Genomic DNA, 15,419 nt, shown 5'->3' on the forward strand with positions numbered 1-15,419 from the left:
TGCCATCTACGGAATGAAACACTACCTTACATCAAAGTAAAAGAACATGTAAAAATTATCAAAGCAGGAAAGCTCTGTTTTGATCAGCATCAATAAACATTAAGTAATCCTTTTTACATTCTTGCCAAATTCAGAGAAATAAAACTGCCAGTCATGCATTGCCAGGGGAGCAGAGACTAGTCCAATATTTGGGACTCTGAAGTCTTGGTCAATCTCACATTCAAATCCTGAGCAGACACACACTGCTTAGTTTATGAGATCTGACAGTATCCCTGCTCCAGGTGATAAGGCTGTAGGCATTGTATATACTTAGCCAGCGAGCAGAATAAACTGCCAATTTAACAGCTCTTCAATTGGAAAGCCATTCATTCTTTTTGAAACATGGAAAAACTGGGAGTAGAACCCTAATTTTGGACACACATCTAGTAAACCTATACTGTAATTGTTCATATGGTGATGCTTTCCCTTGATAAGTATCTTTGAAAACATTATGCCTGTGTCAATGCCCATATGAACGAACTGCCCCATTTATAAGCAGAGGTGACAATCCCCAAACTAATTTACAGTGCTCCTATAATTGCTTGAGAGCTAGAGTTGGAGTTTTATAACTTCAGTTTTTAATTAATCTTACAGTCTGGTAGAAAAACATGAATTACAAAAGACAAAAAATAAAAAATGAATAATGTTTAACAGTTTTAAAAAAGGAATATACATATTTTTGAGAGTCAACAATGTAAAAGTTGTATGTAAAAATGTAAATATAGCACCTTTTACACCACATCTATATAATATCTGCTTACAGCATTTCAAACCATCATGCAAGTTGGAGCATAGAAGCACAAACAAAATAACTGCAGGAATTATTTGCTATCTCTTGTGATGGTTAGGTTCATGTGTCAACTTGACTAGTTAATGGTACCCAGTTGTTTGGTCAAGCAAGCACTGGCCTAATTGTTCCTTGAGGACATTTCAAGGACTTAAATCATCAGTACATTGATTGTATATGGCTCATTACATCTATAATCAACTGAAGAGGTTGCCTTCAGCAATGAGAGACATCTTATCCAATCAGTTGATGGCTTTAAAAAGAGAAGTGATGATTGCAGCAGTCAGAAGAGGAGGATTCCCATCTCTACTTCAGTCAGGCAGTTTCTCCTGGTAATTAATCAAAAACCTCCATTCGATTTCCCACTTACACCCTGCACTATGGAATTTGGGGTTGTGCATCCCCTCAATTGTGTGAGACAATTTTATAGACTCTCATAATATTTACAATTCCCTCCTGTTGATTCTATTCCCCTGGAGTACCCAAACTAATACATCACTTAAAAATAAGGTAGAGTATATGATTCATTGTCAAATACAAGAAATTCTAGGCTTTAAATTCAGAGTAGGGTGAAGTGTTATTGAACAACATTTTCTTAGAAGGCTCAGTGAAGCCAGCTTCTACCACTCTCGCAGATATGATTTTGAGAGTGCCTGGAAACCATGCACCCTTGAAATCATGAATTCAAATGTTACTCTCCCCAAACACAACTTCCTGGCTCTGAAGCTCTCTCACTTAATCCATATCAATATAAAGGCTTCTCACACTTGGTGAGGGCTCTTTCCCTTCGAGCTAAACTTCTTCCAGTTTGAGACTCCTTTTGTCTTCACTGCCATCTATGTATACTTTAGATTTCATGCTCTAGCACTTCAAACATTCTCTTGCCAATGTCCTTAATCTCATTGCCTCAGTGTGTTTTCATCAAAAATGAAAACAAACCAAAACAAAACTTACGAAACTCCAACTCTACCTTAGTTCAAATTCATTCAGTCTTCTGAATAATGCTGGACAAATTCACATAACCAGTAAATTAGTGCTGCAATGAACTCATGATCTCTAACCTCGAGCCAAGAGCACTGCTTGGAAATTCTTTGAACTTTCTTTGAAGTCTTTAAACTTCCAGTCTCATCATATCCAATGTCTTCTGCCACTCTTTACCCTTAGCACATAATCTCACCTCCTCCAAGTAAAGGTATAGTAAAAGCAAGAGATTATTTCTTAAGAACTCCTCTAACTTTCTATCACCAACTATGAAAACTTGCTTGCATTCTCACCCATTATTTCTTTATTCCCCTTTCCCCAGTAACTCTGGATCCAATCCTTTTTCTTTTTCCTGGACTTCTATCAACCATCACCTTTCTTAACTTTATCTTCATTCTCTTTCTCCCTACTGGCTCCATCAGTAAGCATTCAAATATCCTCAAGTATGTTGCATTTTAAAAGTTCTCCCATTAAACTTTATGAACTCATTTAATTGCTGCTGTCATGCAAACATATTGATATGGTATTTGCCCTATTTCTATTTGCTCAACTTCATTTTTACTTTTCAACCTGTTGTAGTCTAAACAGATGGCATTGCCACTGCACTGAGATTTTCTTCACCAATAATAATTAATTATAACATTTTTTGATTTTCCAGGCATAGTTCTGAATGTTTCACATTTCCTAACTTATTTAGGTAGTACCTACTTCTGAGTTTAGTAATATGCTCAAGGTCACTTGGCTTTTAAGAGGCACAGCAGGATTTGAATAGCATGAATTGAGCAGCCATATTCCTAACCTATTTGCTCCACTGACTCTCCAAAGTCACTGATAAGCCATGAGTTCTAAAATAAATGAACCTCTCTTTAGTCTTACTTTATTACCTTTGTGCTGCATCATTGATTCCTCTCTAATTCTTGAAACTCTCTCGTCACTTAGTCTATATTCTTATAGGAATACTGCATTACCCTTGTGCATATATACCTAAGTATTTCCTCCAAGTTATATTTTTCTAAAATAGGAAAGTATTAGGAACAAAATAGGCTTAGGAAAATTAATAATATTTCATGGTTTAGTTTACACACAGAGATACTGGAGAAAAGAAAACCTGACACAAAATGTCTGTACATAAACTTAGAGATAACCATAAGGAATGGAATGGAAGGAAGAGACATGAGGGATTTTGAAAGGAATTAAGCAACACTTACAGAAAGACTTTTAATCTGTGTTTGGGTAGGACCTATCTGCAAATGAATTCATTTCTCCATGTGTACTTTAATGTGTTCATATGCCTTCATTTTCCTTTTTTACTTTTCTGAACTAACACTGATTTTATAATTATATTGAAGTCAGAAAAAGTTTTTTTAATATCAGTATACATGTAATTAAGAAACAAAACACCAAGAAAGACTAATTACCTTTCTATTATGAAATCATGGGTATTTTTATTTTCTGAATCCTCAATTATAATTATACTACATTTATGTTACCAGTGCTATGTTAATTATGAGAAAAAAATTTTTTTTTAATTTCCATCTATCTACTTTAGAGAAATGTATCTGGTTTCTTATTACTAAATGACTATAACTGATGGCAGAGAATTGAGTCTAAGACAGATTTTCCCTATAGCTTTGGATTTCTCTATGAATTAATAGTAACCTTTGATACATTCTAATCCTTCCAATCTCCTGAATACAGCTCCAGCACTAGGTACTCAGATGTGGTTACTCTGTTACCATAAATCCCCTACCAGAAACCAAATTTCTTGCTATTAAAAACATGCTATACTAAAGCACAGAGTGAAATCCATACCGAGAAACACTGTAGTGAAAATGCAGAGCTAAAAACAAAGCCAAATCTTAGAATCAACAGAGAAGAAAAGATAGATAACTGTCAAAACAAGACCAGTTAAACAGACCGCTGAATTCTCAACCACAGCAGAGGCTAGGGCCAGTACGATGTGATCAATGGGCTGAAAGAAGAAAGTTAACAATTTAAAATTCTGTGTCTAGGAGAAATATTTTTTTTGAGAAAGAAGATGAAACGAAGACATGTTCGGGTAAACAAAAACAAATTTTGCCACAAGAAAACCATGAACAAAGGAAATTTTAAAGCTATTCTATAGGCAGAAGAAAATCAATTCTAGATATTTAGGCTGAGATGAAGGTAGAAAAGAAGAGCAAAAAAAATAAAAGTTAAATTGATAGGTAGATGTAAATAAATATTTATAGCACAAAACAGAAATAGTGGTGCTTTTTTGGAGTAAAGAGAAAAAAGATAATTACTAAAATATATGGCAACAATAAACTTTAATTTGAGAGGTGGATAAATTAGGCAAACGGGATCAAAATTGTCTGAGCATGTTATCTGTGAGGAGGACAAAGGTATTGATTAACTTTGGATGTTGATAAATGAAATATATACTTTGTAAATTCCAGAGGAACTATTAAATGATCAGAAACAGAGTATACAATTTATAAATTACTAGAGGGAGAAAGAGAAAAATCCAAGAAAAGAAAGGAGAGAACAGAAGCTTAGAATGTAAAAAAACTGGTAGAATGTACAAGATGACAGACTTAAACCTAAATATATTAGCAAATACATTGCATATAAATACACTAAATATTCTGCTTTATAGGTATAAATTATTATACTTAATAAAAATAATTTAATTTTATACTGCCTATAAGAATTGCATCTAAAAATGTAGTGTCTAAAAGAAGTACGGAAAGGTTGTAAGTAAAAGGATAGTAAAAAGAAGTGTATCCAAATAGTAACAGAAAGAAAGCTGGTTTAGCTTCATTAACATCAGACAAGATAGTCTTTGGCAGAAGGCATTATTAGAAGTAAACGTCCTTTATAATAGAAAAATTGTAAATTACTGAGAAGAAAAACAATTTTAAATTTGCAAGTTATTAAGAATATTTTAAATAAAAAAGTGATAAGACTAGTAAGAAATATAGACATAAATACTTATGATATGAGATTTTAACACATCTTGCTCAGTAATTCTTAAAAGAAGCTTGCAAAACATGAGAAATAAATAGAAACATTAACTTTGGCCTAATATATATATATATATAAATAAAACACTGGACTCGATCACTGCAGAATACATATAATTTTTTTAAAGATACAAAAGATAATCCTAAATCATCTTGCTAGTCTTAACACAATTTGAAAGACTGAAATCATGTAGAGAACATTTTCTGACCTAAAAACAAATGAACTAGAATCATTAATTTAAAAAATAACCAAAACATCTTACAACTTTTGAAAATAAGCAACATGCTAAATAATCCTTGGGCTAATAAATACATAATTGAGATAGAAAACATTGTGAATTAAGTGTAAATGAAAATACTACAAATCAAAACTTTTGCAATGCACGTGAAAAATCCCTTAGAGGAAAATGTTTAGTACTGAATGCATATTTTTTACAAATTAAAAATTGGAAAATTGAATTAAATATTCATCCACTTCACAAAATTAGAATAAAATACCAGAAAGTATAAAGTAGGATATGATAAAGACAAGAACACAAATAAATTAGCTATACAAGAAAAATAAAAAAACTGTACAAAATGATAAAAAAGTTCTCTTGCTATTGATTAAGCAAAATGAAAGAAGGTACAAGAAAAACAATTTCAGAAATGAAAACAAGACCAGATCTCCAGATATTTCAGAGATTAAAAAGATAATAAGATATGATTAACAATTTTAAGCCAATAAATTTTGAGAAAAACTTCAAAAGATCATAAAAAAATAAAAAAAAATAAAACCTCTTAAGCTGGTTCAAGAAGATTTATAAGGTATTACTTATTTTTATTCACCATAAAAATAGAATCAGTAGACAAAAATGTTTCCACAAAAGAATTCTAGGGCTAGCTAGCTTCGTTCAGGTAATCTATCAAACACTCAAGGAAGAAACTATTCCAATTTTATATAACTCACAAAAGATAAAGAAAGAGGAAACCCTGCCCACCACATTTTATGAGACCAGCCTAACTTAGTTATGATGAGGCAAAATTAGGCAGCTTCATTAATAGATATCAATGTAAAAGACTTTAAGCGCTGGTAGTGAATCATATAATTTTAAAATAAAACTGTTTATTCCAAGGATATAAGGAGCTTTCTCAGTCTGATCAAAGTTTAAAAAAAGGGGAAAAGAAAAATCATATCTATTAGTGAATTCTGAATTCTTTTTCTTCAAATTTGATAATGATCCAAAACTTGCCTATTATAATTATTTCCATTCAATATTGTACGAGAAGTCTTAGTACACTAAGGAAAGTAGAAAACACAAAAAATGTAAGGATTAAAAAGGAAGAGAAAAAACTCTCAGTAATTGATGATATAACTGAATATGTAGAGAATTCACCAGAATCTACAGATAAGTTATGAAAATATAGAAGTTCAGGAAGAAAATTGGATATAAATCAATATACAGATATCAATGTTATTCCCAAATATGAGCAATGAACAGAAAATAGAATAACACTCAAAAATACAAATTAAAGAAGAAACTGATATATGGCAATGTGGATGTATGTAAAAAAATCATGTTCAGAAAAAGAAGTGATTACAAAAGAGTGTATATTACATCATTCATTTATATTAAGTTCCAGAAGCAAAACTATTCTGTGTGTTGTTAAGAAAGTAAATGGGAATCACAGGACTTTTTGGGTGATAGAAATGTTCCATAACTTGATCTTGGTGTTGGTCACATTAATGAATGCATGAATGCTTTCATGGAATCCCATTGTATACTTGAAATCTGTGTATATTATTTTATATAAATTAGATCTTAATTAAAAACAAACAAGATACTACATTGAAGAGTGAAATTGTACTCTTTTCCCAACCCATATTGTTAAAAGACTTGCAGTTAGACTAAAGACCTTGACTTAAAAGTTAGATTTATAAAGCTTTTAGAACAATAGAGTTTAATATCTTCATAACTTTACTGGTAGAGAATGCTTTTTTTTCTTTCTTTCTTTTGTTTTTGATTGAACCTAGGACCTCATACATGAAAAGAAGGGTGCTCAATCACTGAGCTACACCCACTCCCCCAGAATGATTTCTTGATAAGTTTAAGCAGCAATCAAAAAAAAGGGAAAGGGTTCATAATTCACTTTTATGTAAAGATATTATAAAGGTAATGAAAAGAAAATCCACAGTGAAGAAAAAAATTTTACAAGATATTTAAATGACAAAAGACTAATATTCAAAATATATGCATATTTTTCAATTCAATTAAAAAAGAAGATCTCCCAATACTAAAATGCCCAAAAGGCTTGAATAGGCAATTTACTCACAAAGAAATCTGAAGACCCAAAAATATATAAAAAGATGAGGAACAGTTTAATAATCAGGAAAATGTATACTGAAACCATGAGAAAATAGAATTACATAACTGAAAATTAATGAAAATTTAAACGTCTAACAAAACCAAGATTGGAGAGACCATGGGGTAATGAGAGCTCTCCTGTACTTTTTGTGGTATGCAAACAGGTAATTAGGTTTCATGTTATCTATTAATAAGTAAGCTTGGAGATAGGATTTCCTATAATGCCGAACTTATACTCCTAGAAATTCTGGATGCATAAACTAGAGAAATAAATGTACAAGTATAAATATCCTAGATATCAGTCTAAGCATCTTGATTACAGTAATGCTTTTATAGTCTAAAAATGGAAACAAACCACAGTGGGTTGTGATACATTCATAAAATAGAAAATAGCATACAATATAAATAAACTGCAACCATATGTAGAAAAAAGAATGAATAATACGAACATATTGAACTTAGCAAGAAAAAAAGAATGTATACAATATTGAGTCCATTCATAAGTTGAAATATAGGCAACCCTCAATTACATTATTTAAGGATGTAAACACAGGTGACAAAATTATATTAAAGAGTAAAGAAAACAGTATCATAAAATTCAGACTAATGGCTACACTACTGAAGGGAAGTCGAACATGTAAGCAGGAAGAAGATTATGGAGCCATTAGTATGGTTGGTAATTTCTCTTTCTTGACGAGAGTTCCTTTGAAAACAATTATTAAACTATCCATGTGTTTTATGCAATGTCCCATATATATTATATTTGGATCTTCACTATAAAACAACAACAACAATAGTAATAATAACATCAAGATAGTTTCAACTTTTCTAGCATAAATTATCTGAGAGATTTTATTGCTGATAAAAGTAACTCCTAACTGTGTTTTGTCTGTTTTTCTGCATTCTACATCCTAGCAACAGGAAGAAACATTAACTGAAGAATTTTTACCCTCAGTGCAGTAACCTTTATATAGTCAGAGATTTATAGTTATGAGCACTCTATGCATCTTCAATTACCTTAGACTTTTCTCTATCAAAAATACATAAAAATGATAAATCCAAACTACAGAAAAATCATTTCTCCAGGGACTTTCATATTTCTCCTTGAGAAAGTTATTGTCCCATTATTTCATGAAACATCCTTTATTGGCACTCGGTTTCTTTTTACACGTGATCCATAGTATATAAAAAGAGCTCATTTCCTACAAACCATTTTCTACTTATACAACACACATAGAAGTTGAAATACTGTAATGTCACAACTTATATTAGACATCCCTTCTTCCTATATGAAATTTATCCAAGCTCTTATTCCGATTTTGTGTATATTACAAGTTAAAAACCCAACAGTTATGCATTGTATAAATAAAAAATTCAATACTTTAAAAAAAATGATTACTATAATGAATGAAAGATGATGCTGTTTCCTTAGATAACCAGCAAAGTTTTTTCCCTTTAGATTAGTCTAAAGCATAAATATTAATAGAATTTATAGCTTAATACTTCACATAAATACTTAAGGTCATTTCAGTGCTTGATTTTTTCTTTTTTTCTCTCTCTTCTTTCTCTTTCAAATTACAATAGGGACTGTGTACTGTGATTGTGTTGAATGGAGAACAATGAAGCAAAACTACAGTTAACACAGAAAAAAGCAGATCTATCTGCATATCTGATCTTACTTTGCGAACACCTCGGCCAAGCTCTTCTCCATAGTTGGTTCCAAGAATTTCAAAGTGAACATTGGGATTGCCTCCATTTTCTCCAAATTCCAGCTCACCAGTCAACCCACTAACTCCACCCTAAAGGAGAGAGATATTGATGTAAAATTTCAGCAGAAGCAAAATAATAATACAATATATAAAGGAAGTTCTAGAGACTTTACTTCCATGTATAAAATAAACATGAATTCAAGCTTGCAATTTTTAATAGGCTGTTTTTAATAGCTAAACAGCATAACCAACAGTGAATTTGAAAGGAAACTTGGAGATCATTTAAACCTTTCTCATTTTTTAAAAAACTTTTGATCCAGAGAGCAAAATGACTGTTCAAAATGATACCATGCCACAATTCAGACTAATTTCCAGGCTAGAATTTTTACCTTGCTGATGAATATGGCTTCATCAGTCAGAAAATAAGAACCTTCTGCAGAGCAATAAAAAAAATATGGAAACAAGTTTTTGGTAATATTCTCAGCTTCAGCACAATTCTATTTCAATTTGATCTAAAATTATACCTAGGAATCTTAAGATCAATGATTTCTAAATTATGGAGATTTATTTTTCCTCCTCCTTTAAATATCTTTTACAAGTTAAAATTTAAAAAGGAAGCTAAATTAGGCTAGAAATCTGTTTTTGCTTTTAAATGGTCATGTTGGCTGTTGAGATTCATTGAGAATTTCCAAGCTTCATCTTTCCTTCAGCGTGACAGATGTTTATTTCTCCAACAGATGGCAATGTAGGTCATACTTTTCTCTCCCTAATTTACCATTCTTTTCTCAGTAGTTTATCAACCTTCATATTATTTAGGATTTTACAAATGTTGAATTACATTCTGAGTCATTTCAAAACTAAATTTCCATCTAGCATGGAATTCTGGCCTGATATTGACATTTATTTTGACAAAAAATGATCTCAGTTTATAAATTGCTTACATCATCACCTCTAAGATGTTGGTACTTAAATACATCTCACTTGCCATAACCTCTAGGCAGTTTCTAGTCTTTCTTTGGTAGGTACTATGCTATATATTATATCTTCAATTTCATCTGTATCATGGGCTAAATTCAAAATTGGACTTCAATAAGCTCTTGTTGAGTGATGTTTTTCTACATAAATAATTAACCTCAATATTTAATTTATTTTATTTTTACAATAGCAATAATCAACAAAATGAACCCTTTATTATTATCTCCTAAGTCAGCCTCTCTTTTATTATTCAATTTTATTAATAAACAACATGTTGAATTTGATATGTCTGTGCTTTTTTCACATGTGATCTAGCAATCAAGAACAGGGGTTCTTCCTGGACTCAGTCAATCTATAAGCTGCGTAAAGCTGGCTGTTATTTATTTAGCTATGCCTCAGTTTCTGCATTTGTAAAATGGGGAAAATAGTAGTATCTGCCCTAGAAAATTATGAATTTCATTATAACATCCATAAAAAGTACTGAGAAGAGTGTTTGATACATGGTGAGAGCTTAATTACTATTAATATCATTGCCTTCACCATGGTTTCATTCTTGAATTTTGAAAGCTTTCTAGTTCTCCTTAAACTGTAGTCTCCTAAAATTGTAGTCATGCTCCTGTTCTATTTCATTTAAAGTTTATTGTGATCAAAATTTCATTACATGATAGTGTATTTAAATGGCTTTGGAAAATACTTTTGCAAATCTCAACTTCATAGCATTTCATTGATTAGTAATGGGGGAGAAAGGGGTTAAAGAAGCAGGGCTAAGATCATTCGCTGCTCCTTTTACTGGTATGTGCATTTTGGGGTGGGGGAAGGTGGGACTGGGGAAAGAGAAGAGAGGAAATGGGTCTAATGTCTTTGTCTGCAACTCCCTGTTGCAGGAAGTCTCTGGCTAAGGAATTATTGTAGTAAATAAACCCAGGATCTATGAATTAATGACATATGGCTACCTGGAGATTGTCCTGAAACTATCCACTTTGGGGAATAATGGAGATGTTTGTTTCCTAATGTGAATGCTCTGTGGTGGAGGTAAACTTACAGAAGCTCCCTAGGAGATAGAACATGCTTTCCCCTGTGGAAGAAAGGGCTTGGGGAGCTACGCAGAATGCCCCAGACTCTGTCTCCTCTGTCTTTGCCCCTCTACTGCTAGTATCCTTGATATGGGTAAGATATCCAATTCCTGCAATCAATTTGGTCTTATTAGCTCAAGTACTAATACTGCAAAACATTCAACTATCACTTAAAATTTTGAATATTGAGGTAAGTACAGCAGATCTTATTATTACTAATATCTCCAAAAGGCAAATATTATACAAGCTTGATTGACAAATGTAGTTTAAACTACTATACATTTGTTCAAACTACTGGTATTCAGAAATATTTTTGCAAGAGTTTTTCTTGTCATCAAATACCTGTAACATCTAATTATATCAGAATCTTACATTTCTGTCTTTGTACTTTATTTCTAAGAAGGAAAGGAAAGATAAACATCAATATGATTATTACATTGTAGAAATGGTTTTTAACATTAAATTTTTCATTTAACATTTTAAAGTTTTAAACATTTGAGTAATAGACTGCTTGGTAGTATAATATTTCCAATCAATACTCATATGACCAATCCAGACCAATATTTTCTATCAAGCCTCTGTCCGGCCCTGAGTGCCTGAGTCCACTTACATTGCCCAAGGTTCAAAAAAACAATAAAGCAGAGAAGTTGCATTTGGTTTACAGTGGTCTCAACTTACATTGTTCACCTTTTTGACTTTGCAATTTATCTTATTTATGCTATGCTCTTAGTGAACTGTTATCATGCACAGTGAGTGAAACCTTCCCTCATGGAGATGTAAGATACACTCAGAAGTCAGAATTTGAAGCTAAACCCTTTCACTGAAGCCCCTTATCTGACCCAGTCTTAGAGCCTCTAGTTTTTGACCACCTTAGAATGTTCTAGTGCTTTTGAACATTTTTCATCTATCCTCAGCCTTCATAAAAATGTGTCTGGGCCAGGTAATAATGAACCATCATTATCTTCTTTGTGTGCACAGGTGTGGTTTTTGTTTTTTGTTTTTGTTTTTGTCTTATCTCTTGGTGATGCAGCAGATTTTAAGTAAAATGAACTAATGGGACATTGATGGTATGAATAACACATAGAATTTCTAAATATTCTTTAAATTGAAAGTAAAAATTGCTGCCAGAGTATACCTTTTCAAAATAGCAAGTAAAAACTGATTGGAATTGTATGCTACTCACTCTTCATAGAAATAACAGTGGGCATCAAATATCAGAAGGAGAAGAGAAGAACAATAAATGAGGAGCATCAAAAGTTGGGAATAATTTACGACTGGATAATGAATTTCTGAAAAAGCAACAGTTTGCTCCTCCTCTATGGATAGGATAAGTTGGAAAAATCAAGAAAAAGAAAAATTTACTAAGACTTTATTTCACTATGTTTATGAGGCTGACAAATCTTTCCCTGTTTGAAAAGTAACTTACAGATACTCCTGAAGTATCATATAGAACATCAAGTATTTATGATACTTGCTTCATTTTCTCATACATATTCTTAGGTTTTGTGTAACCTATAGACAATAAGGCAGTAAACATACTGGCTGATGCCAGACCCAGTGGCCTCATTTTGTAGCAGAGTTAGTGTCAAAGGGAATAAAATCCCTGACAGAGGGGAAATATATTTTCTTCCCAGAAAAGAAATATAATGGGTAGATAAATGCCAGGATACATGATGCCTTAAAAACAAAACAAAAAAAGAAGCAAAAACTTAATTTGCAAGAAATGTTTAGGAAAATTTAAGTTGCCATTTAATGTATGTCTATAAATTATTACATACATGTATAAACATATAAATATATATTCAAGTAATCATAATGAAACTAATTCTTGCATCCTCACAGCCAACTGAGAAGTAAATAGGTCATGCTATCTACATCTTAGAGAAGAAGAAACTGAGGCCCAGAGGACTAATTACCTGAGGATCCCAAACTGAAGCCACCATCTTGTTCTCCACACTTTTTCATTGATTATGGCCATTATATGCCAACCTAACATATGTATATCATAGTGGATCATAGTGGATAATATATGTATATCACAGTGGAAAAATTGTATGAGGAAGTGAATTAATTTTCAATTTATGCTGTATTACACACTTTACAATTCAAATGCTCTAAGGTTGGAGTTCACATGGATGAATCCACAAGAGCATAGACAGTATTTTTAAAAGCTCTGTGGAACCAAGGTTATTTGCATGCATTTTTGTAAAATGGGTATCTTACATTCCAAGTCAATACTGTTTCTGGTAAATCAAATTACATTTTCCTAAATTACCTCTGTCTCCTTCAGGTTTGTAAATTCTAAATTCTAAATAATAGCTCTACACAAGAGACAAAGTATTAATAATACAATTCCTTTAAGTGCATTAATTTATAAAACTTATCAGAATTACTTTTGCTCAAGCCAGAAACCTATGAATTACCATTTTCTTCATCCTATTTCTCACATACTTATATTTGATGACCAAATCTTATTTCAGTTATCTAAATATCTCTCAAAGATATTGACTTCCATCCATCTTCACTACCCTCAACCTTGCTCAGGCCTCCCCTGGGAAGGAGCACCAGCCTCTTAATCAGTGTTCTCTCCTCAGTCTGTCCTGGTCCAGCAGCAGCTGCAGAATGGATTCTGCACTGATCAGTCACAGGCTGATCTGATCTTGTCATTCTTCTGCTTAAAATACTCCATCGATTTAACTTTGCCTCTAGAAAAATGTTTAGAAACTTTAGCATGGTTTACAAAACCATCCAGGATCTTTCCCCTGTTTGCCTTTTCTTTTTTCTCTCTAAAGATTTATTTATTTATTTTTCTCCCTTTCCCTCCCCACCCCGGTTGTCTGTTCTCTGTGTCTATTTGTTGCATCTTCTTTGTCCACTTCTGTTGTTGTCAGCAGCATGGGAATCTGTGCTTCTTTTTGTTGCATCATCTTGTTGTGTCAGCTCTTCGTGTGTGTGGCACCATTTCTGAGCAGGCTGCACTTTCTTTCGTGCTGGGCGGATCTCCTTACGGGGCGCACTCCTTGCGTGTGGGGCTCCCCTATGCGGGGGACACCCCTGGGTGGCAGGGCACTCCTTGCGCGCATCAGCACTGCGCATGGGCCAGCTCCACAGGGGTCAAAGAGGCTGGGGGTTTGAACCGCGGACCTCCCATGTGGTAGATGGATGCCCAACCACTGGGCCAAGTCCACAGCCCCCTGTTTCCCTTTCTTACCTAGTGAGGGGGCACATCCCTTTGTTCTTTCTCTTCTAGCCATCCTGGACTTATTTTCGATATTCAGATGGCTTTCCTCTAAGCCTTCTAGAACTCTGTTCTTGCATGAAACATTCTTTCCTCCCCATTCAAGGAACGCTCTTTCCTTTGCTTTCCTGTCTAATGCCAACCCATCCAGAATGTTTCTACTTAGCTGTCACTCTTCCACCTAACTAGGTCCTTCAGGCATGTGTTTCCAGAACAGTTGGTGTTTCCCCTTTTGTACAACTAATCACACTTGCAATTATTTTTGATCTTTCCATTTTCCTTCCATACTCTGTGGTTTCACAGCACAGCATATGGTTGTATTCAATAAATATTTGCTGAATGAATAAATTATCATATAAAGATTAGAGTAATTTTAATATTTCTTCCATCTCTTTTAGATATAAACATGGAAAAATGTATTGGTACTAAGTATTTGAGATACTGCCACAAATTTATTCATATTTTTTACTTTTCCACATTCTATATTGAAAATAACTACCAAAAAGAATTTAACAGAAATAGATCAATTAAGTCAAAAGTTTTGATTTAAGGACCTATTCAATCTTATTTGGCTACTCCTATAGGATACATAGAAAAGGGGCAGTGGTTTTATATGTAATCTCATTTTTTAATGTATATTTTATAATATTTTATTTTTAAAAGCTGAGGTTCTAAAACTCAGTTCTAATTTTATCATAGCCATGCTAAAAAATTATTTACTGTCTTCTCTTTATCCACAAAATAAACCAAATTCCTTTTCCTCAAATCTCTTTTCAAGCTAATATGCCCTACTTCTTTCTATGTGTTTTGTGCATGCTGGTAAATTAATCAATCTTTCTCACTGTACACATGATTCATACCAATGGATATGTCAACTATATTGCTCCCATCACCTGAAATAGCCTCCTCCCCATAACTTTACATGTCCTAAACCTGCTTGCTTTTGACTTTCCATTAAGGTGTTATCAGTTCTCCTGAAATCTTTCTAATATATTTTCACTGTCTTAGGTCAGGTTCTCCAAGAAACAGTCCTGAATGGAGATTTGCTTGTGTGCAGGAAGTTTATTGGAAGTGCTCCTGAGAAAAACACCTATAAGGGAGGAAGCAAAGAAGGATTGGACGGAGGAAGAAAAACTATTGCAAATGCAACAGCAGCTCAGGTGATCTCATGGGCCATTGTCCTGGATCTCATACTGCAGCTCAGGTGGCACTTGAGAGTAGTCCCAAATTGACGAAAGGGACTCTGATGTCTGTGGCTCAGCAGTGA

The 15,419-nt window shown here is 33.0% G+C and overlaps 1 protein-coding gene across 2 annotated transcripts in view; it reads right to left on the minus strand.

Moving 5' to 3' along the window:
* Positions 1 to 15,419, minus strand: part of GRID2 (glutamate ionotropic receptor delta type subunit 2) — a 1,588,204-nt gene that overhangs the window by 625,950 nt on the left and 946,835 nt on the right. For both annotated transcript variants that reach the window (XM_058295409.2, XM_004470379.5), the window contains exon 8: positions 8,837 to 8,956. In XM_058295409.2, the coding sequence (XP_058151392.1) occupies positions 8,837 to 8,956 (120 nt within the window). The remainder of the gene's footprint in view (positions 1 to 8,836; positions 8,957 to 15,419) is intronic.

Source organism: Dasypus novemcinctus, chromosome 1, assembly GCF_030445035.2.
Source record: "Dasypus novemcinctus isolate mDasNov1 chromosome 1, mDasNov1.1.hap2, whole genome shotgun sequence".
In the NCBI taxonomy this organism is placed as follows: domain Eukaryota; kingdom Metazoa; phylum Chordata; class Mammalia; order Cingulata; family Dasypodidae; genus Dasypus; species Dasypus novemcinctus.